The sequence below is a fragment of the Elgaria multicarinata genome, chromosome 1 (genome assembly GCF_023053635.1).
Source record: "Elgaria multicarinata webbii isolate HBS135686 ecotype San Diego chromosome 1, rElgMul1.1.pri, whole genome shotgun sequence".
Lineage (NCBI taxonomy): Eukaryota > Metazoa > Chordata > Lepidosauria > Squamata > Anguidae > Elgaria > Elgaria multicarinata.
Window position 1 is genome coordinate 161,926,230 of NC_086171.1, and position 22,866 is coordinate 161,949,095.

At 43.1% G+C, this 22,866-nt stretch overlaps 1 protein-coding gene across 1 annotated transcript in view; it reads right to left on the reverse strand.

The window, feature by feature from the left end:
• GRM4 (glutamate metabotropic receptor 4) overlaps window positions 1-22,866 on the reverse strand; it is a 274,422-nt gene that overhangs the window by 202,278 nt on the left and 49,278 nt on the right. Inside the window, exon 2 of the mRNA XM_063141407.1 lies at window positions 2,211-2,427. Coding sequence (XP_062997477.1) covers window positions 2,211-2,427 — 217 coding nt within the window. The remainder of the gene's footprint in view (window positions 1-2,210; window positions 2,428-22,866) is intronic.

Here is a 22,866-nt window from a genome sequence, read left to right on the forward strand (position 1 = left end):
AGCTCAGTAAAGTCAGGCATTCAGAGAGGTGGAACACACTCCTCCCGCTGGCCACTGGCCTTGGCTCTTTAAGGAGAGAAGATTCATGGTTTGATATTCCTTGGGAGAAATCCCTTCCCACACCACTTTGCTTGCAGCCAGCACTTCTTGTGTAACCCATGAGGTCGTGCACAGGGGATGCCTGGGCAAAATCCTTGCATTCCTTCTCTGTCAGTCTGGAATGCCCTGAAAACCACCACTCCTCCGCAGACAGTTGCAGTAATGAATTCAGCCTAGGCTGTGCAATTAAAAGAGTTTAGGCAAGATTTATAGCAGGATTATACCTGCAGGGTATTACCAATGTCTAACATTTGGACACGATGTGGTCCTTGGAAATAAGCAATTACAATGAGCTTGATGTGCTGTATAAACACATAAACGCAGATGCTTTTGCTCAAGGTTGGAAAACGTACCTCTGTTGGCTAGTCTGGCAGATGGGGAGAGCGAGGGGCAAACAACACAAACATTAAGCTGAAAGCCATCTACCAAGGAAAGCTTCCAAGAGCCCAGTCCTGATGAACCTTTGGAAGCCAAGAAGCACTTTGGTATCTATCTCATATATCTGTTATCACAGGTTGAGATGCCACCTTTTGTACTGGGCTTGTTCCTGTGATTTTAACAGCAGTCTGACATTTCACAGGGAAAGTTTTTTCTGACATCAAGATCACCTAAACGATGGAAAAAACTTTACCTATGATAGTGGTGCTTTTCAGGTTGCTGTTGAAGCAAAAGACAGTAAAAATGGGCAACCATACAGACTTCGCAATGATTTGAACTTTTACTCTGATTAATACTTAGTGTTCTCTCCAACAACACTGTCTCCCCTCCCCCTCCCACATTACAACGGAGATGAGAGCAGCTGCTATATTTGCATAGATTATGCTGTGCACAGTAGAATACCCATTGGGTTGGCTATGATTGTAAATGATGCAGTATCACTGTCCAATGTTGGAAACAGATGGTGTGCTGTGCTTTGCAATGTCTCCTGGGCGGAGTCTCTTCAAGAGGTGGAGCTTAGCCGGGTATCACTACTCTTCCCATTGTGCCACTTGGCTGCCACTTTTGTAAATGTAGCTTTGTCTAGAATTATGGCATGGTCCACGCAAATATGGTAGAAGAAGAAAAATTGGCCTCTTTGTTAGGGATGGGAAAACGTTGCCTTTTAACTTCCACAGATATTTCTGCCTTCCCATATATTGGACTCCCAGACATTCGCCATCTACACCAGCCTTCCCCAAGCTGGTGCCATCAAAATCACAACTCCCACCAGCCCCAGCCAACATGGCCAATGGTCAGGGATTATAGGAGTTGTAGTTTAAAACATCTGGAGAGCACCAGGTTGGGGAGGGATATCTCTACTGAATATACACTGGACATAGTGTATATTTTTCTCACTGGACATAGAAAATCATGTACATTGGCCATGTCGGCTCATGTGGCCCTCTCAAAACTATGGCTTTTCTACTTCTTCAGCCAATAGAACATTTTTAAGCCAACATGATCTCCTGATGTCTCATATAGGCGAGCATTTCCTGATAGACAATGTCCAGTTGGGTTATTTCAGGACATGCAACAGATGCCAGTTACTAGATGATCCAATGTGTGCTGGGTCATCACAATCACATCTGCTTCATAACAACATTGTAGGAACCTCTAGAATTTTCTGAGCAACACCAACCAATAGCAATAACTTCCTTGCCTGAGTCAGACATTATCCCCTTATGGATCATGTACTCTTTATGGATAATGTAGCCACTCAACTGTTAACTTGAACACAATGGATCTATGTGTTACAATAAAGCTTTGTAATGATGTTTTGTGACTTCCAAGCCTAACATATGAGTTAAAACTAAGATAACATTTATCTGATAAATCCCATTATCCATCATCCCATGGTTTTTAGCACCATCCCATATCTCATTCTACAGCAGGAATGGGCAACGCATGGCCTTCCTGATTTTTTTGGCCTACAACTCCCATCATCCCTCATAATTGGTTATTCTGGATAAGGCTGATGGGACTTGTAGGACAAAACACCTGGAGGGCCACAAGTTATCCATCCCTGTTCTACACCAACAAGAGCAGTACTCATTAACCCATGGTTCCAAGCCGTTCCATATATTATCTCTGTCCCATACATCATATCTTTATAAGAATGGTTGTTTACTTACCATTCTCCCTGGACTTTTGGATGAAAGCCTCAACTCCACTCTCACCATAGCTGCCTTCAGAGGCTAAGGTTGAAACATAATTCCACTTGAATGCTTTGACAATATCCACCATTGCTTGGGCCTGGTAGGTGTCTGAGGGAACGACGCGGGAAAAGAAGTCATATCTGCTGTTGTCACTCAGGTCAGGGGCAGTGGAAGCATAGCTTATCTGGGGAATCTGGGAAAGCAAAGAAAGAATTTAAAAAAATTGGAGAACCAGTCTTAGGAATCCACAAACCATATAGTAGCATCTGAGCACCTAATCTCTAATGCCCTATCAAGAAGTAAATACATTGGTGTTGTTCTTCTCTTTCAAAATGGGTGGTATCAAAGATCTCACAAATTACTAATTGAGCTAGGGGAAAGCCATCCCCCATATCCCACTTGCTTCAGTTTGAGTCAAGTCACAACATTAGAAGCTGCCTTATACTGTGCAAGACCATTGGTCCATTAACCTGGCACTCTGCAAATATTTTGGCCTATGGCTCCTATCCTCCTTTATCATTTACCATGCTGCCTATGGATGATGGGAGTTGTGGTCCAAAACATCTGGAGGGCATCAGGTCTACACCAACTGGTAGCAGCTCTCCAGAGTTTCAGACGTGGGTCTTTGCCAACCTGACTTGGCAGACTGAACCTGTGACCTTCTGCATGCAGAGTATGTGCTCTGTCACTGAGCTACAGTTCTTCTCCATGATTGAGCACTACAGGTTAGAAAGGGGATTTGAATTATCACTGGAAGCTATCAAAGAGCAAATACAAACCACAGTCCTAGGCAGACATAAGTGTGGACAAAAAGCACATGCAGGCAGAAATGTTTTTAGAGTTTTTATGACAACTGATCACTGATAAATAGCACCATTCTATTTAAAATGGCTTAGCCTGATCAGCTAGGTTTTCAGCTGCCCTAAACACTTTCAAAACACTACATTTACACTTCTCTCCAGCCCATGCTAGGATTCTGTGACCATACGCTGTGTATTTGTGGTGATTGGGATCCTCATTTGCCTTTTAGATGAAGAAATATCCATGAGCTTTTCCTTGCCACTGAAATGCATTGTAGGGCTGGCAGTAATCATACTAGGAGTTACCATCAGAGAGACAGAATCCCAAAGGGAATACAGTTGGCCATACATTAACTTGCATTCTCCAACTTCCAGGTCAAGTCATCTGTGAGGATTTAAAATCAAGGAGAATGGAAAAGTTTGTGCCTGGACCCAGCAGATGAATGCACCATCCCTCTTGCCAGCAGCAATTTGACAAAGAGGACTGTGCAGTTGTTCCAGCCCATGCTCCTTTGGGACTTTTCATATTTGTACAACGCCAGCAGGGACTAGGGATCTCTCCCCACTGCCAGCCAGCATTTATGCTCCAATTAATTGCTAACTGTACTTTTCTCTACTACTTCCCTGTGCTTAAGCCATACAAAGTTGCAAAGACAAGTTGAAATGGGGACTCTGGGTCAGAGAGAAAAATGGGAATTCGCTCACATTGACATGCAAGATTAGGGGCATGTCTACACCAGCCCTATATCCCGGGATCATCCCAGGATCGTTCCTGTGCATCCAAATTACACACGGGGGATCACGAGAGCAAGCAGGGACAATCCCTCCATTTTCCTAGGATAACCCTTAGGTGTAGAAAGGGCCTATTGGCCTAAAGAAGATGGAGACCTGAGCCCCATCCGATAGAGCTCTCGTCAAGAGCCTCAGTCTGCATCCATGCACTGTCCCTTGGACATTTGGCATATCCAGCAATTTGATCTAAGTAACATCATGATGGGTAAAGAGAGAGTGAAGAGTGGGACTTGGCAGATGTCCATCTGGCTCCACACACCTTTTGGTTCAGCCCTATAAAATGGCGGCTACAATTCACATGTCAGGAAACTGCAGCAAAGCCAAAACAAGAAGAGAATGTTCTCTCTCTCTTCCCGACGAACACGTTCAGTCTGCTCACTGATGAGGAAGCACTAGAAATAATAATGCCATCCCCATTCTGTGTTTTCTCCCACAAAACTTGGCACCACAACAGAGGGTGGCAGATGAAAGAAAGACTGGAGTTTCCCCCAAGAAGAAGAAAAGAAGACAGACAAAAGCTTCTCGTCTCTGAAGAACTACACGTAGGAAGAAGAGAGAGGTTCCAGATGGATTCGGGGACCCAGGAGCAGCCACTGAAGGGAGATCTAAAAAGCTCTTAAGACCCAGGTTTCAAATTGCCAAAACAGCCAATAAAACAGTTCTCGGCTGCTTTAATTTCTCCCCTTTTCATGGTTTATATTTGCTTAATTGGTGCAGCTGTCACCGCCCACCAACTTCGCCTCCTCCCACGCTTTGAGCCTAATTATGACAGGCTTCAAAAGGGCAGTCGGGAACTCCAGGGATAGGAGAGAGAAAAGAAAGATGTTTTTATAAAACATGGCAGCTGAAGCTATCAACAAGTCACTTTGGCAGCAACACTCCACTGGCTCTTAGGAAGCGCTGGAGAGAATCGCAAGGCACTCTTTTTATTTCCCCACCCCCACCAACACAGCCTTTCTGCCCACTCTCTGGCCTCTTCCCTAATGCCTTGAAGGCCTGGTTACTAAGGCCATAGCTAGACCTAAGGTTTATCCCTGGATCATCCATGTGTCAAACCTGTTCATCTTGGTGACACACAGGGGATCCAGTGCTCAGGCAGGGGTGAAACCTGGATGATCCCAGGATATACCTTAGATCTAGCTGTGGCCTAGGTTTCCAGTATCCTGGAAATGAAGCGACTTTTTGAGGACTGATACATACAGTCAAAAACTGACACACAAGCCCTGGGCACAGGCAGTGATCAGTACACAAATGAGGAACTGTGGCCTAGGGAGAGGAGGCTCAAGGGCCCTAATAACAGGCATAGGAAGACAAATGTGGAAGCAGAGGGGTGCCTGAGTTGGCACAGTGTGGCTGACACAGCCACATCACAGACTGCCTGACATAGCCAATATGGGCACAGACCATTATGTCAGTGGCTTTCCTATAAGTGGGCAGCCTCTTTTAGTCCAGGAGCTGAATTACCCCCTGGATCAAAGCCCTGTCCCCTCCTGTGATGTGATGTGATGTCAGCTGGGCCATAACCACCCACTTCTCTACGCAGAGAGAGGCACAGAGCTCTGCAAGTGCTCACTGAGTCGGGCACCTTCTTTCTAGCAGCACTGACTTGTATCCCAGCTGTGACATGAGCAGCATGGGAAGGAGGCCCCCAACTCATCCAGGACCAGGACCTGCAAATCCTTGCCAAGTGTGGGGGTGGGATCCATTTGTTATCTCCAGTCTCTGATTAGAGATAATAAAGGGATTTTCCTTCATGCCATTTGCTCCCCCCGCCCCGCAGTTGTGAGGGTGGGTGGCGTGCAAGGGAATCCCCTTCTTATATCTATACCGTCCAAGAGCTTCAGCTGTTGGGCGGTATAGAAATGTAACAAATAAATAAATAAATAAATGAATCTGATCAGAAATAACACGGGGAGTTCAATGCCTTACAGGCTGGATTAGGTAAACCCGTAGGCCAAATTAGGCCCACAGGCCAGAAGGTGTCCTCCTCTGCTTTACAAGTGCACCTGGCAAGTTAGTTGCTGCAAGCCTTCACAACGCTAACTCAAATTTCCCTTCAGAGGTCTGCCGGCAAGAGCACAGGGAGGCCCTCCTCGCAGCAGCTACATCCAAATGCTGCAACCACTCATAACCCACCACTGGAGCTTGCTAAGCTAGCTGGCTGTGGCCAAGTCAGTTTTCAGAATGGGATGAGGAGAGTCCCTTTTTCCCATACCTCTTATCACAGACTGAAAATCCACTTCACTGTGTGATGGAGTAGACAGGCCATGAAGGCTTAAAGAAATGCTGTCACAAAAATGATGGTGCCTCTTAAGTCCCAATTTCAGAAGGTTAGCAGGAAGATCAACCCACCACAATACCCAGACTGTTTTGCTTTCCCATATATTTCCCATTTATTCCCAAGTACATTGTTGGTGCTATAATAATAATAATAATAATAATAATAATAATAATAATAATAATAATAATAATAAAAAAAAAAAAATTCAAGACAGACAGAAATTCATAGTGAATTCTGTACAATAGCATTACTTGGGAAATTGAATTAATCTTGTTATCTGCTTCCTGTTAGTTTCATACATTGTAAGTAGAGCTGAAGTACACATTTAAAATCACCAACTTTTCCATATTGACCATTCAAGATGTTTGGACAAGAAAGAAAAATGAAAACTCACATCTGGAATCTGAGATCTTCTCAGAATTCTATAATTGCATGATTTACATCTGTTGCCATCTCTGGATTATTTTGATTTTGGAATACTTTAAACATAAGATACCATCCGTGCAACCTGTCACCTCTGAAATATTAATTGCCATTACATGTTATCCATCAAATGCTGTCAGATAAAAAAATACCATTACATGTTAACTATCAAATCCTATCTAAAGTTGTAAACCGCCCAGAGAAATTCAGCTATGGAGTGGTATATAAATGTAATAAATAAATATAAATAAATAAATGAAGTTAAGACTACAGCCATCCAACACTGTGTCAAATATGATACAGAGGTGTTTTTGAAACTAACTTCCAAGGAAAACTGAAAAACAGCTTCCCACTACTACTGAGCTTTCTCTGCAATGTGCAGCCACAAGGGATTGCTGGATGTGTTCTAGGACTCACTCTCAATTCACAAACGGCAGTGCTAAGGCCCTTCACTGTCCCATGTGAACTGAGTGTGCACCCTAAAATATGCCCCGGAACCCAATGCCAGAACATCAATGTGAAAAATGTTCCCCGAAGGTAGAGAATGTGATAAATCATTCTATAAAAACTCTCGGTACTGTCAAATACTAATTACCACTGCATGTGTCAACAAGAAATGCAAAGGTCCCCCCGCCCAAAAAAACCAGGAAAATGGTGGGTGGACTTTTTTCCAGGGTGTTTTTTTTTCATCTGGGGGGTGAGGGGACAGGAGGAAATGAGGAGTTTGGATTTCCACACCCACACACTTTTTCTAGGCCTTCATATCTCAGATGCCAGCAATCAAATGAAAAATATTGACTATCAGGTATCAAACCTAGAAATAAAATATCATTGGTGTCAAACACATATCAGATATTCAGAGAATCCAGAGAATATTTGAGCTGGAGAACATTTGCCATCAAAATTCACAGAGGAGAACTTTGAGGTGAATCGTTGGGAGAAAATTAAGTTCGGTTCTAATTCCTAGGTACCACCACAGCACATTAATTATGATATATAATAAAATATGTAAGTGCTGTTCCATTTCAAGAGGAGTCTAATGACTCCATGGTACATTATTATTGACACGATTTAGATTTATAACTCAATGTAAACATTTAAGATTAACAGCAGGTAATATTTTTCTCATTAACCACTGAGACTTATCACTACTGTAGCTGAGATTTAAGTGACCAAGATCATGAAACCTGTGGTGAGATTTCAACCCAGATTCTATCTGTTGAAGCACATTGTTAAAACAAAAACATGTTTTAGCTTAGTAGATGAAATCATGATTAAGCAGGTTGGGTGGCTGATGTTTTCTCAATGGTTGACAATCTCTCTTGAGCATTTTGAATGGGGAGGCTTGGAAGATTAAGCATTGCTGTATGTACATGTAAGCATTGCTGTACATTTACATCCTTCTGATTCTGGAGAGGCTGGGAATGGTACACTTGCCATATTATACTGTCCACTTTATGGAGAGATCAGAATGAAATTCTTGCTAGATTTAAAGAAATCCTTGAACTCACTGATATATATTTTTATTTCCATAGATAACAGATCAGATTGATGGACCATATTTTACAAAAAAAACCATAAACCACCAGTACTATACTGTCCACCAAAGGTAGCAAAATCCAGGAATTTTTGCCCATGGAACCTCTCACCACTTGAGCACAAAACAATATAACAGGACCTTCTGGAGTTGATCTAATCAAGGAAACCAGGGGTGGAGGAGAGGAAAGCAGGGAACAATGTCTGAGAGATACAAAGTTTGTTGATTTCCAGAAAATATGAAAAGGCAAAAAGAGCTGAACCAACTTTGTATAATCTACGGACTGCAGGGATGAAAGCAATATCACTCTCTTTCTCCTCTATTTAGTACTCAGGAGAGCTATTGATTCCCCATTGGAAGAAGAGGTACTAAAAACTAAGACTTGGAGAGAAATGTGTTCAGTTCAAATTTTAATACGAACTTACCTGATTTTGGACTTTTGAACCACTGTGCACACTAGAACTCAGTTATCCTTTGAAATTCGCACTGAGAGAATCCCAAATTGACAGATTTGTCCATCCATAATAAAAACCTAGAGGGCAGCTTAATATTAGGAGGAAGAGCAACAGGGATGGGAATAGAGTCATAAATGGGGTTCGCCTGCAGCACAGCTTTGGTGCACAGCCTCCCCTTGGGTAAGCAGCAGTCTGAAAGGAAATGAGTGGGGGGGAGGAGATGCAGTTCCACTCCTTGGTGGGGATTGGTTTTAAAACTCTCTAGCCAGTGAAGCAATAAATTAGCCCCTTAAATTAATCAGCGCTGTCCCACATTGAATGGTGTGTTGAAATGATTTAGCACCAGAGGATCTTACGCTGCCGAGCACTTATATAGCACTTTACATCTTCAGAATGCTCCATAGGCATTAATTAATCTCAGAGATGGAAGAGACCTATTAAATCATTGCAGCTTCTCTCTCCATCTCCCCCCCCCCCGGCGCCGGCGGCGCCACCACCCTGCAGACCCAGTTCCCTCCCGCAAAAACACAGAAGGCTATTAAAGCAGCAACCAGTTCTCTGCTCAGATTCTGCTACCTTCATTCTGAGATCTCTATGGCGTATTATTTCTCCCCAAAGGATGCTGCTCCCAAAAGGTTCAGTGAACACTGCAACTGCTATGGATTTTCGTGCAGCCTCCTCCGAGATGTGACTGCTGATGACCAGAGCGCACTCATCCTGCACGGCCAGTGATCTAAACGGCTGGTGAAGAATAACGGCGCCCGGATGTTATGTTAATTTTTCTGTTCGTTTGGTATTTTATATTTTATGGCTTTAATTTTGTTTTTTTGCACTGCCCAGAGAATTTGCTGTTAATGGGTGGTATAAAAATCCTCTTAATAAATAAATGTGATTAATAGATAAAGAGATAGATAAATAAATGAATCTATCTGAGAATTCCTAATGGTTGTTTTACACACAGTAGAGCTCATGGATTGGGCAGTTTGTTATGATGTGAAGCTTTCTTCACTGCAGTAATAAAAAGTGCTTTGGCTGTGTTCAGAGAACCGGGGTGGCCACTGGAAAGGGCCACTGCTTTCCTATCCTTCTTGTGGCCTTCCCATTGGGGCATGAACTAGATAGATCTGTAATCTGATCCCACAGGGCTCTTTTTCAGTGCTTCCATCAGTGCAGGACTTTGAGGGGAGAGTTCCAGGGTTCTACTCAGCGGAAATAGCTGCCTTACCACATTGCGCAGTGTGTGAAGTAATATACACTTCCCCCCCACTTTTCACGTCATAAGCCGTGCATATTTTTGTGCATATTGTCCCAAATGTACACATTACTTGTGCACATTTGTGAAATGTATGCATTCTTCTCCCATTGATTAAAGCACGTTTGTGCACATTTTTCAAAAGTACGTATTTTTTCATAAGCATTTTTCCAAACGTCCACATGCTGTCAAACACATTTTTGGGAGCGTCACATTGCAAGCGCAGAAATATATGGACCTCGACCGCAGATTGCGTCTCAGTCTGTGTTTGGTCCAGAAGGTGCAAACTGGGTAAAATTGTGATTAAAAAATGAATTTCTCACACATCCCTACCAAGGTCTGATGGAGCAATGCCACAATCATGGTATGTAAGGGGGGCATATATATTGAGCATGCTTAAGTTAGCACAGGCTGTACTTAGCCTTAGGAATGGGCGAACAATCAGTTTTCACAATCATGCAGTTTCTCCAAACACCTCCAACCTTGGCTCATCTCATGTCACACTTTCATTTGTGTGTGTGTGCGTATTTTCATTTTGCTTGAAAAGGAAAACTGTGCATTTTGAATGAGGGGAAACTAAAAAAAAGAAAAAAGCACACCAAAAATGTACGCTTTCCCTTCATGTCAAAGTGTACTTTTTTTTCCAAGCAGGAACAGAGGTTTGGAACACTGCAAGCATTTTTGGAGAACGTGCTTTCCTGCTTACATTTGCATTTGGGGTTGTGAACTGGACTGTTTCCATGATTTTTCGAACATAAACAAACTCCTCATACGTCCCTGCTTAGCCTAATGGAGTTTTGCAAACCACGCCAAATCAGCAGTCCACTGAAAAGGTTTAAAGGGGAAGCATTACAGCGAGGGTAGAAATAGATTGGTCAGTGTGGCAGAAAAGTAGATCTACTGCAGGGAAGTGCTTTGTTAGGCTAGGATCAAAGCTACTGCCTCTCACAACTGCTGCTATCAGCTTTGAGATAATTATACATCCCCCTAATTACAGTGATTTACATAAAGCATTTAGCTGTTGCTTAAAATATTATTGTAACCTGCTTCAGTATGATCATATCCATCATAACCCAGCCCCTGCATCTTGAAAACAGCAACCACAAAGCCATCTTGCAAATTAGGCCATTGTTGTCAGGTGCATCAGCTCAGCTAGAAAGGAAGCTTCTATTATTTTGGTGGTGGTGGCAGATCAGCAACTTCTCCCCCCCCCCCAAAAGCTCCCAAGGTCCTCTGAGTAAGACCCATTGGCACCATTCCTGCACAGCTGCCTGCATCCATAAGGAAGCACTCACTGTTTCTTAAAGAGAATTCAGGATGTAGAAGCCTAATGTCGTCATTGTCCATTATAAGAGTAGTTTGTCGGCTGAGTCATAAGGGATGAAAACAAAGAATCGAGGCATTTGCAGAGCCGTTAGACAGGAACAACCGGCTCCAGCTTGGTAAGGTGGCTGAGCCAACATCCTTCTACCTGAATGTTCCTGCCATGTGCGACCCTGGATGTGGAGGAGGGTGTTTTGCAGGAGCAGTTTCTAGTACAGGGTTTCAGAAGCAAAGGTCATGGGCTTTGTATGGGCAGACAAGGGAAAGGGCCTCCATAATATGATACAGAGGGTTGCGTTGGGGCATGCGAAACCCAGTTTCATTGGGTAGTACTGAGTCCATCCTGAACTCCCAGTCTTTTCTCACAGGGCTGGTTGCCAAAAACTTGGCACAGCAAAAGGCACTCTAGAAGAAATTCACACAACAAGCAAAGGTGCTGGCCCTAAGAGAAAAAAATCCATACTGGGATTTTAGAATAATATTTAAAGTTCCTACTATGTCTGTGCCTTGCACTCTTCCTGCAGCTATGAACACATAAATGCCCCTTAAAAGAATACCAACTCACGAAAGCCCCATGGTCAAGCCCCATGGTAGCCTTTCATCCCATACCACAATAGTTGTAGCACTTCCCCTGTGGAAGACAGCCCTTGTTTACCACTATCTCAGTCAAGTTTATTCTGCATCTCTCCATTCTCCGACAGAACATTTTCTATATTTTCCCATTGCCTCTTAACTACCCTTTATTTATTTCCCCCTTTTCACTCAGTCTTTCTCTCTCTCTCTCTTTCTTAAATGTGATGCCAACGTTGTAAGTGTTCAACTGCACCTGAATGCTAAGAGAATCTTGTAAAGTGCTACCTTCTCTTTTAACTACCTGCAGAGAAAGAGGAGGAGGAGGAGGAGGAGGAGGAGGAGGAGGAGGAGGGAGGGAGAGAGAGAGAGAGAATGCACACAAGGAGAAGAGAGAAGGAAGAGAAATGAGAGGGAGAGGGAACCTTTATCAAGGCACAAATAGGATTATTATATGTGACAATCTGCTTTGTGCTCTACTCCAAGGGGCTGTGATCTGCTTATTAGGTATCTATGACCAAGACTATTTATGTGATGCTTGATTAAAATTCTGCTCAGTGAGTAAAGCTCTGGCATCTTAACAATTCCTTCAGGGGAGGGGGGACTTGATTTCTGCCTCTCTTCCCCCCACCTTCTTTTCCTACAGAGTCTGAAATATTGGAAGTTATGCAAGCTAAAATACTGTAGGAGCAATGGAAGGGAATGTAGGAGTATTCAAAGCAGTTGTGTGTGAAAGGGGGATGAGCAGAATTGAATGTGCACAGGCATGAGAATGCAAGCTCCTGTGGGAATGTGTGTGCAGATAGTCTGGGGGTGTAGATATCTGGATGGGTAAAACGATTTCATCAATGTAAGGCATTTCTATTGGCAAGAGTGCATCTCTCCGCAATGGAGCATCCAAACGGTGCATTTGAACTTGGAGTCACACCCATGTTCATCAACTACCATATTCACAGGCTTCCATCCTGCACTGAAACACAAGCGCTTTGCACCAGGGAGCTGTCTATATGCACCAAAAGCTCCAGGGTGGCTGTACGGTGGTGCTGCGCCAATTATATGATGCAGCAGCCCCTGAGCAGCCATGGCGGGATTTTCCCATGAGGCTGCAAAACAAAAAAAATTAGGGAGTTACCCCAAGTTTTTTTTCCAGAGCGAGACAAGTACGGCACATCCGCCATCGATCCTCGCTCCAGAGTCACAGTGGAGGCATGGTCGGGAGGATGAGGACCCCTGATTGGTCACCATCTGCCCAGGCAGAGGGCAGGGCGGCTACCACTGGAAACCTTTCACTGCTGCTACCTTGTAGCACAAAAAGCATGGTGTTTTGATTATCACAGTGGCAACCCACCACCATATTCTTTAATGTTTTTTATGTTTTTATATATTGTGTATTTATTTTTAATGTTCACTGTTTTAATTTTTGCAAACCGCCCAGGAAGCTTTAGCTATGGGGTGATATATAAATGTAAATAATAATAATAATAATAATAATAATAATAATAATAATAATAATAATAGGCAGCCTGCAGTTCTTATCAGAGGTGATGACAAATACTGTGTGATGTACCTGTGCAATGAGACTCGCACTAGCAGCCCACCTGGTTCACTTCTTGTAGTCAGTTTTAGTGGACAAACAAGGCTTGACTGCTGTTCACAAGGACTGCCAAAATTAAACACACATGCACACACACAATCTTGAAATAAGTTTTTGATTATGCATCACCGTGTGCAACCACATTCCACAAACCAATCATAATAACATTGAAATTACTGTCAGAGGCAGGAGAGACGTAAATTATACTTTCCCAGATACAAGATTGTGGTTTGAGTGCTCAGAAATGCAAATTATCTGCAACAGAAGCCCATCCTTGGGGTATGATTACTCTGTACAACAAATGCACCTCTACTGCAGAATAAACATATCCTGCAGGAAGGCCCTATATGATCAGTCCTGTCTGTTATTATATATAACAGAAGGCCAATAGGTCCTACCCAGTGAAGGTTACACCTCCTTATCATAAAACCCAAACATCACACAGCCATCAGCTTCAGAACATGGCTACTGGTTTTCTTCTTACCCCATTCCTGCCACCAGATCTCACTTCCTATTTTCATCATCCAGTGGTTCTGGGCTGAACACCTACAACTGTTCCATGCACATCCTCCATGAAACTCCCTCTCCACCTTTGCTTACAATTTCAGTGCAGTTATGATAGTGGCAGGTTTGTATGTGAAAGGATCTCTCTCTCTCTCTCTCTCTCTCTCTCTCTTTCTCTCTCTCTCTCACACACACACACACCAGAAAACTCAGGGTTCCTCCCCACCATCAACTTCCTCTAAGTGGCTTCCCTGTTGCCTGGGCACCAGCCACACTGCTTCTGGAAAGGAGGGGAGTGCTTATGGCCACCACTGTCACTACCTCAGAATCCATTGAGCACAGCATGGCATCAGTGTGGACATGATCATGGCTATGGACAAATGGGCCAAGCACTATAGATGCAATGAAGCCATCTCCCTCCGCTGTCCCTCTGATTCTCTAGCACATCATTTGAAATTAATTTGCCAGCATCTGCTTCCCCTCCAGAAGCTTGATGTTCATCCATCCCCAGGCATTAAGGTGATTGTGCATTCAGCCTCACTCCCAATCTGACAGTTGGGATCCTTCATCTTCACATCGAAAGCTCTGCTCAGAGAGCTGCACATTTGTAGTTTTTCACTTTCAAGTTCAAATCCAGCTACAAAGTAACAGAGCATCATTGTTTCCACAGTGGAGGCAAATGTGGAGGCCTAGTTAGTCCAATTCCATTAATTCTCACCTTTGCTAAATCTGTTCGGCGGAGCGCATGCACACATGCATGCACACACACTCACCAGAAGCCTATCTCATAACAATGCATTGCCCTGGCTATATCTGAGACATACTCCTGGAACTTGATTTTGGTAGCTCTCTGTCTTTTGGGATTCTGCCAATACACCTTACCCTGTCATCACTTCTACTGTTTGTTATTAAGTCCTCTCAGTAGGGAACCTTGGCCAGATCTACACCAAGCAGGATATAACACTATGAAAGCAGTTTGAAAACAGTGTGTGGAATATGTCATGGGCCCCAACAGTTGTCAGTGCACTTCAATACCGTTATAGTGTAGACCCTGCCTTTCCTCCCTCTTATAATCCAGGTGGTTTTCAGGGCATGTACTCATGGTCCACCCCTTACTGTATCTCCCTATTCCTATCTCCTTTTTGAAACATCATTTTTAATTTAATTATGTGTGATGCTATTGAATTTTATGGCATCAAATTAATTACAAATTAAATTAAAAGCAACATGAAAAGCAACAGGGAGCCATCTGCAGAAGCATTAGGGATATGTTCACACACCACACTTCCCCGTTCCTATACACAATTGGTGAGCATGGAGTTTGCACCAGCAAGAATCGATACAACAATTGCTTGTGGGCACATGACGTGTCTTGCTAAGGCAGGCTTTCCTTGCACCCAGGGAAATGGTCCACCTGGTTTAAAAACTGCCTATGTCTCTAGACTTTGCAGCACCTCCCATAATATGATGCATAGGGGGTGGGTTCCAGAAAGGGTAAGGAGTTGGGGGCAGAGTAATTTGTTGAAATATTGAGGGATGAGCAATCTAGTGCCCTCCAGATGTTTTGATTACAAGTCCCATAAGCCCCAGCCAGTATGGCCAATGGTTGGGATGATGCTAGTGGTCATCTCAAACATCTGGAGGGCTATTCCTATAAAACTAATTAGACAGTCCCTAATCAGAAGGTTTATCATCTGCAGTTGATGGGTGGGAAGGCCAGCAACAGGCACAGCAGGAGATGGCTGGGCGACCAAGTAAGATTTTAAAGAAGGCAACATCCACTTAAATCACTCTGGGAATATCTGGGGCATCTTTTCATGAAGCAAACAATGAGAACATGTTCTATCGCTGTTATTTTAGGTTGTTGTCTAAGCTTAGTTTAGGAACACCTGTTGATTTGCAAGCTACAGGCTTTGCGCTCTGGAGGGGGGGGTTTACCCTCCATTCTCCTTTGGACAGAGTGTAAATACAATGCCAGCTCCCAAAATGTCGGGTTTCACAGAGGTTCTTTTTTCTCTCCTTTGTGCCTTTTTGATCTTGCACGCTGCAATAGCCTAACTCTCTACATCAGCTATTTTCTCAGATAAAAGACAAAAAGTGCTTTTAGATACATAAAAGCAAATACAATGTGGGAATTCAAGGTTTTTATGAGTGAGGGGGTTTTTTGGGGGGGGGAGATCTCTATCTATGTACTGTGCTTTGGACTAGGGACTCAGAATTAAATCTGGGTTTTCTCTTCCTAAAATCAGGTCTGTTTACTTCCGACTTGCTAAAATAAAAAGAAGTGAAAATTGGTTCACACAATTGCTCTTCCTGTTGGGTGATGACTGTGGACAGCCTTTTGCTATATGGCGGCTGCTTATCAACTCACTGTGGAATTGCTGCAAGCACACAGGGAGCAAGTTACTTACAGCATCCCGCCACAAGTGGAGATTGTTGTTCATTATCTAGCTCTGGATTTCATGTACCAAGCAGAGAGTTGTACTAGATGGCCTACAAGGCCCTCTCCTGTTGTATGATTCCCCTATACCATGAATGATCCATTTCTGGCCCTCCAGATATTTTGTCCTACACTCTCATGATCCCTCACCATTGGCTATGTTAGCTGGGCTGACAGGAGTTGTAGGCCAAAACATCTGGAGGGCCACAAATTGATCGTCCTTGCCCTGTGCCACATCAGCCAGCCTGCAAACTGTTCACAAAAGGCTACCGCATGGTGAATAGCTATTTGTAGTTACCCATAGTAGATGCATCAAATAATATGACTTAGGATTCATATGACACTTTTTTCCTAAACACTTTGAAGTCTTTTCCACAGTAACTTAATGATTCCCACCAGCCACCCTGTAAAGCAGTGGGTGGGAACATGTGGTTGGCAGGGGATGCTGGGAGTTGCAACCCAATAACATCTGCAGGCCACACACACCTTCCCCATCCATGCTGTAAGGTAAGCCCTACTGTTATCTTAGCCTATTCTGTAAATTAGGCCTAAAACTGAGACACAAGATGGCCACTGCCTCTTCTCCTCTGGCATGTCCACAAGGTGGACATCAGAAGCATCACTTCTGCTTTTAAATGAACCAGAATTCCAGGCGCTGGCCCTTTGTAGACTATTTTGACATGGAGTGACAGGGTCACATTTTCTGTCATATTGCTGTTACACAGCACTTCCTTCCCCTCCTGGCCAAATTGCAAAAGCAGTCACCTCCCTTCTCTGCACCCCCATTTTCCGCCATTTTATAAACTAAAGCAACATTTTCTTTAATAATAGTGGAAGGCACCAATTTAACCGAATCAGTTTCAGATTGGAGAGAATTAGACAATGACAGCAATTTTGAGTTTCCCACCAGTTGAGGTGCACAGGATGGAATTGCTGAACTTAAACCATCAATTTGAGTCTCAGCACGATTAGCCAAAGCAGCACTATCTAAAGATTTTTCTTTTTGGGGAGGGGGGGGAATAAGAGTTTCAAGGAGAAGCAGCAAGCAACAGTTTGCCTTAGCTGGCTCTCTGGTGAGATAATTCTGAGTGTAGATGTGAAATCAAGGAGACCTGAGGCCATTTGCTCTCTGCACCACTTTATCCAAATGATGAACAATGGTCAAGTGGTCCCCAGTTCCCACCTCCTTTTCTAGATGAATGTTTCTCTCTATTTTTTGAAGCCACGAGGCTTTCAGATCAATATAGTGTCTGGCAGATCCTCAAAATCTAAGCAGAAGAACCCCAAGGGCATCTTCCTTGCTTTCTAAACAGCAGCTCCCAAAATATCTGCTCACTAAACTGAAGTAACATAAAGAAAACTGCTTTCAAGTGCCTAGATGTCCCCGTCAATAAAAACAACAAGCAGCTATTGCTCAGCCACAGACTTTGACTGCAGATTCAAGAAGCCGATAAGCCAGACATGCAGAGGGAAAACCATGTTTAACAGAAGAAGAAAGACACTAGGGCCAGATCTACACCAAGCAGGATATAGCATTATGGAAGCGGTATGAAAGTGGTATATGGTACGTGTCAATGGGCCCCAACAGTTGTCAGTGCCCTTCAATACCGCTATAAAGTAGTCATGTGGCTCCTGCCTCTTATATAACTGTTTTCATACCACTTACATAGTGCTAAATCCTGCTTGGTGTAGACCTGGCCTGTCTGTCTGTCTGTCTCCTCTTCCTTCACTCCTCCTCCTTCTCCACCTCCTTCTTCCATGCAAGGATCTTCCTTCTGTATTCTGCTGTCTGGCACCACTCCTCAAACTAATTCAGGTTCCCATAAGAGAGACAATGAATCCTTGTGGTTTTTAATAACCAAAGCAATATTCATCAGAGCTGCATAAGGGTTCCAAATACAGCAATAGTTTTGAAACATATGTAAATTAAAAGAGGGTGGGAGAAGCAGTGACTTGTTGCACACAATGTTTTCCCAATAACAGAGAACAGGGTAGTAAATGTAACTAACAGTCCAGTGTTTTGAGCAACAAGTCACCATCAGTCATTAAGGAAGCTGGTCAGGACTTTATTGTTTATTTATTCATTCATTTATGATTTAATAGATTTATTTGATTTGTACCCTGCCTTTTTACTCAAAATGGAGCTCAAGGTGGCTTACAATCACTAATAAAAATAATAAAAACTTGGGACCTCCTCCACAGAAGGCTGGGGAATGCACTACCCTCATGAGAAGCAGGAGTTCATCAATCTAGAAAGAAACACCATGGCCCGTGATTGATCTAAAAGATTCATCAAGAAAGTATGCTTGGAACACCCAGCAATTCAGAATAGGTGAGTTCCAAACAGAAAAGGAATTACCTCTGATGGAAAGATGGTTTTACCAGAAATGGCCTGAAACTAACATCGTATATCGAGTGCAGGGTAATGCCTTTGGACCAACACAGGGCTGTGTCAAGCCTAGGCATCGTTGGGCACCTGCCGAGGATTCAAACCCAAAGAGAGGCCCATTGAAAAGAGCCCCCCGGAGTTGCTCCTGTTCACCTTTGCAACCTGTTTGTTCACCTCCTTCTTGCTTTGGCCCAGGGAATGGTAGTGGTGAGAAGGAGCAGTAGATGTTGCCACCTACTTGCTCATTGGCTCTCTCCCTGTCCAGCAAGTAAGTGGTAGCAATGTGGAGGAGGAAGAGGAGGAGGAGGAGGCGCTGGTGACAATGGCAGTGAGAAGGATGACTCAGTGAGGGAGGGGACCATTGAGGGTCTCATGCCCAAGGAGGCAGGGAGGGAAAGAGAGAAAACTGGCATGATGTTAAAGCCGTGAAGTCTATAATTTTGCAACAGTCTTATGATGGAGTGCTGGAGGGGTAATACAAGTTAAATTAGATTAGCTTCTACTAGGTGCTAATCAGTTTCCAGGTTGCACTGAAAGCTGCTGCTGCTGCTGAAACAGAGAAACAGTAGCTTATCCCCCACCCACCCAATTTTTAAAAATGAAATCTCAGTTACTCTGATCCATCTCCAGTACTAAGTGGAATGCGCAGATCCCTTCTGTTTGGTTTTTAAAGTTCTTACACTGTTTCGTCCATTCATACAGTCTGTTGCCCTATCTCTGAAAGTTTTTTCCTCCCTGGTACACCATCCTCAGTGCCTAGATCCACCTCCCATCCCCCTTCCTTGTATCAGGCCACACCAAGCTACAGTGATCTTTGCATATTTTTTGGAAGTTAGAGAAGATGAGGGGAGAGAAGATGTCACCAGATACATCTCCGAAAGCAGCGGATTCCAAAACAATTATTAATTTCATGCTTTATTTTATGCAAACCGTGGGTTCACGCAGAAGATGGGGTTGATTTAATTAGAATTTCCATCATCCAGCCATTTGGATTGGAGTTTTTAATTAGGATAGAATTTAAAAAAACGATCGGTGCTGCCAAAACAAGGTTTGGGGGGGTTAATTGATGCCTGCTGGCCCTTTTAATCAGTGCTGGGAGGCAAGCTATCTTTGCTTTGCCATAGCCAACCCCACAACCCCACCTCCCTTCCCCAAATATTATTTATAGGCAAGAAGGAAAGAATGGGCACAAAGCTAGCTTACTGATATCAGCAATGCAATTGCTTTCACAGATCTTCCATTTTCTGACTAATACATAGGGATTCAGGTAAGCTTGTTCTCATGATCTGAAAGAAAGTTCCCCATATCTCAGACAAGAGTCCCCAAGAACAGCCAGGATGGCAGCTGCCTAGGTTGTTCACTGATATTGTTTCCTTTATTTACATGATCTAACCTGCCTAACTCAATGATCTAGTGCACTAAAAGCAAGCTATGCACAGCATCCCAAAATCCACACCCAATACCATAAACTAAATATCATAAACTAAATCACAAACATTGAAACAACATAGTAAAACTCAGTTAAAACACAAATTAATACCAGCCTGAAAAGGTAAGAATTCTACAGGAGCTATCCAATGTGCTAGAACTTTTTTGAAGGGGGCTAGGGTTCAGCACCCTGGACAGTTCCTCTGGCATTCTGGTTCTGACTGAATCCCAGAATTGATGTACAGCCCCATCGAAACCAGAGCCATCAGTTTCCACTGCCCAAAATAGGTTGCAATGTTGGACTATCAGATTCTTCAGATGGGGAGAAATCACATTTCCTTACCGTCGCTCTTGCTTCCTGCTTTCTTCCACGTTGAGAACAAGCAGGAATTACATGGGGAAAGAGAACAGAGACCATGTGGCTCATATAGATCAATGGGGACAATGCCCTCTAGTGGGCATTTTATAGCACAACTTTCCTGCACGTGGCAGGAAATAGTCTTCTTTTTAAAATTAAAAAACAGTTTTTCTGTGGGTTATTTTACACTGTTAAAACCAGGAAATAGAGCAGAAGATGGGCCAGAGAATCACTGCATCGTCAAAATGACTTGTAAAGATCCATGAGTGTCCAGTTGCGAGCACGTGATAAAACACTCATCTGAAGAAGTTCTATTTCCATTGTTAGCTCCACTTATTTCCATTGTTAGGGAACCAGGTTGGGGAAAAGGCATACACCACCTTTATTTCTCTAGCTTCCCAAGCACACGTTAGTGCAACCTTCTCCCACCTGACAGTGTGTCCCATCTGGTCATGCTCACTGGGGATGGTGGGAGTTGTAGTGAATACTCTAGAGGGCATTAGGTTAAGAAGACTACTAAAGCTCTGCTCTCACAAGACCTTGGTATTAAGCAAAAAATGTAATTCTTCTCTGAGCCTTGGAACAGGCCATGCGGTATACAGAGTCGGCATCACCCAGTCCACTCTAGAGCTGGGAACATCTCTACATTCAAAGATGCCTTGCTTCCCACTGGTGGAAAGACAAGGTTTTGGGAGAGAGAAACAGCCAGAGGAAAGGGTTAAACAGTCCCCCCACTGTCCCGCCACTCCTCTGCTCAAACTGGCAGCCTTTGCAGCTGCTTTTCATTTAACAAACATGTTGAGAGTCTATTCATGTGTTCTGTACAATATGGGGTCTGGTCCAGAAAGAAATTCATGTGCTGATGTGTCCTCCAAAAAAAAAATGTTCTTCTTTCCACAATCTGCAATTATTTGTTACATTTTACCTCGCTGATCATGATCATCCCCACAAAGGCATATGAATTATTATCGACAGAGAGGATTTATCCAAACAAACAGGGATGTTTGCCCCAACCACACTTCAGTCCATGTGCCTCAGTTCCCCAGTCCTGATGCAATGTCAAAAGAAAAGGATTCCATCTACATGTACTGAGTAATGGAAGGAGAAATCCAGCTGCAATGGCAAAGTTAGCCTCATTTTTAAACAAGAGGGAAGGTTCTCCTCCAAGTCAAGCATATTATGGTATACATTGTTGCCAACATTAGTCCTACTTAGAGTAGACCCATTAAAATTAATGGGACTAGCATTGGATACAACCCAAGGAGCCTTTTTGGTTGTGGCACTTCAACTACATAACACCCTTCCCATGAAGGTGCATATGCGGCAGGATCTTGCTATTTACTGTTTTACTCTGTACAGCACCATGTACATTGATGGTGCTATATAAATAAATAAATAATAATAATAATAATAATAATAATAATAATAATAATAATAACCAGTGCTGCTATTATTTTGGCACTGGCCAGGCATTTCAGTTAGTAGATGCCAGTGCTGCTATTATTTGTTTGCCCAGGCATTTCAGTTAGTAGATTTTGTCTCTTCTGTTATATTTTGGGTGTTTTTATTGCATTATGTGTTATTTCAATTATATTTGTATAGTGATTTGGTATCCACAATGATCAAGGGTGGATTTTAAAAAAGAAATCAGTAAAATAAACAGATAAATACAAACTGGAGGGAAAGAGTGCAGTCTTCAAGTAACTCAGTTTTAAAAATTAAAAATAGCAGCAGCAGTAACAACAACAACAACCAGTTACAGCTTTGGAGAGGGGAAGGAGTATTGCTCATCACCATTTACATTATGGCCAAAATCTAGTTGGTGTTCATGACAAACTCATTCCACAGAACAACTGCAATAACTATGAATGCCTTCTCTGCAGCCATTTACCTCAGAACAAGATATTGTGCCTTGGGTGCTCAGTAAACATGCAATTCCCACCAAAAAAGCACTTCCTTGATGGAAGAAAACCTGGATTCTCTGTAGCATTTTAGCAACAACCGCACATTTATATTACTCACACACACAAAGGATTTTTTTGAAAAAGCCCTCAGTTACTACACCTGGAAGGGAAGGAATTTCTAGATCCTCCCCCATCCACCCCAAAGAAAGATGTAGTTAGCCTTGGGCAGAGTACTCAAAGTTTTGGTCTTGGACCAAAAAATTCTCCAGTTGCAAAGCCAGAACTCCATTTGCTTCAGGAGAGACACCACAAAGCAGATATGTTCAACACATCAGAATCTGATTTCGCTCAGCCTGCCAACTTGTATAAGAAATTTGCATCATGTCACTTCTCAGCTACCTTCTGCACTGCCGTTATTTCATCATTAGCATTGCAACAGATGTCGGCCTTTGGCTGCAATCCTAGGCCTCTTTACTGGGAGGGAAGTGTCACTGAAATCAATTGGACTTATTTCCAAGTAACGTTTAGGATCAAGTTCTTTTGGTCAAATTAAACGAGAAAGTGTTTTCTGCCAGGAAATTA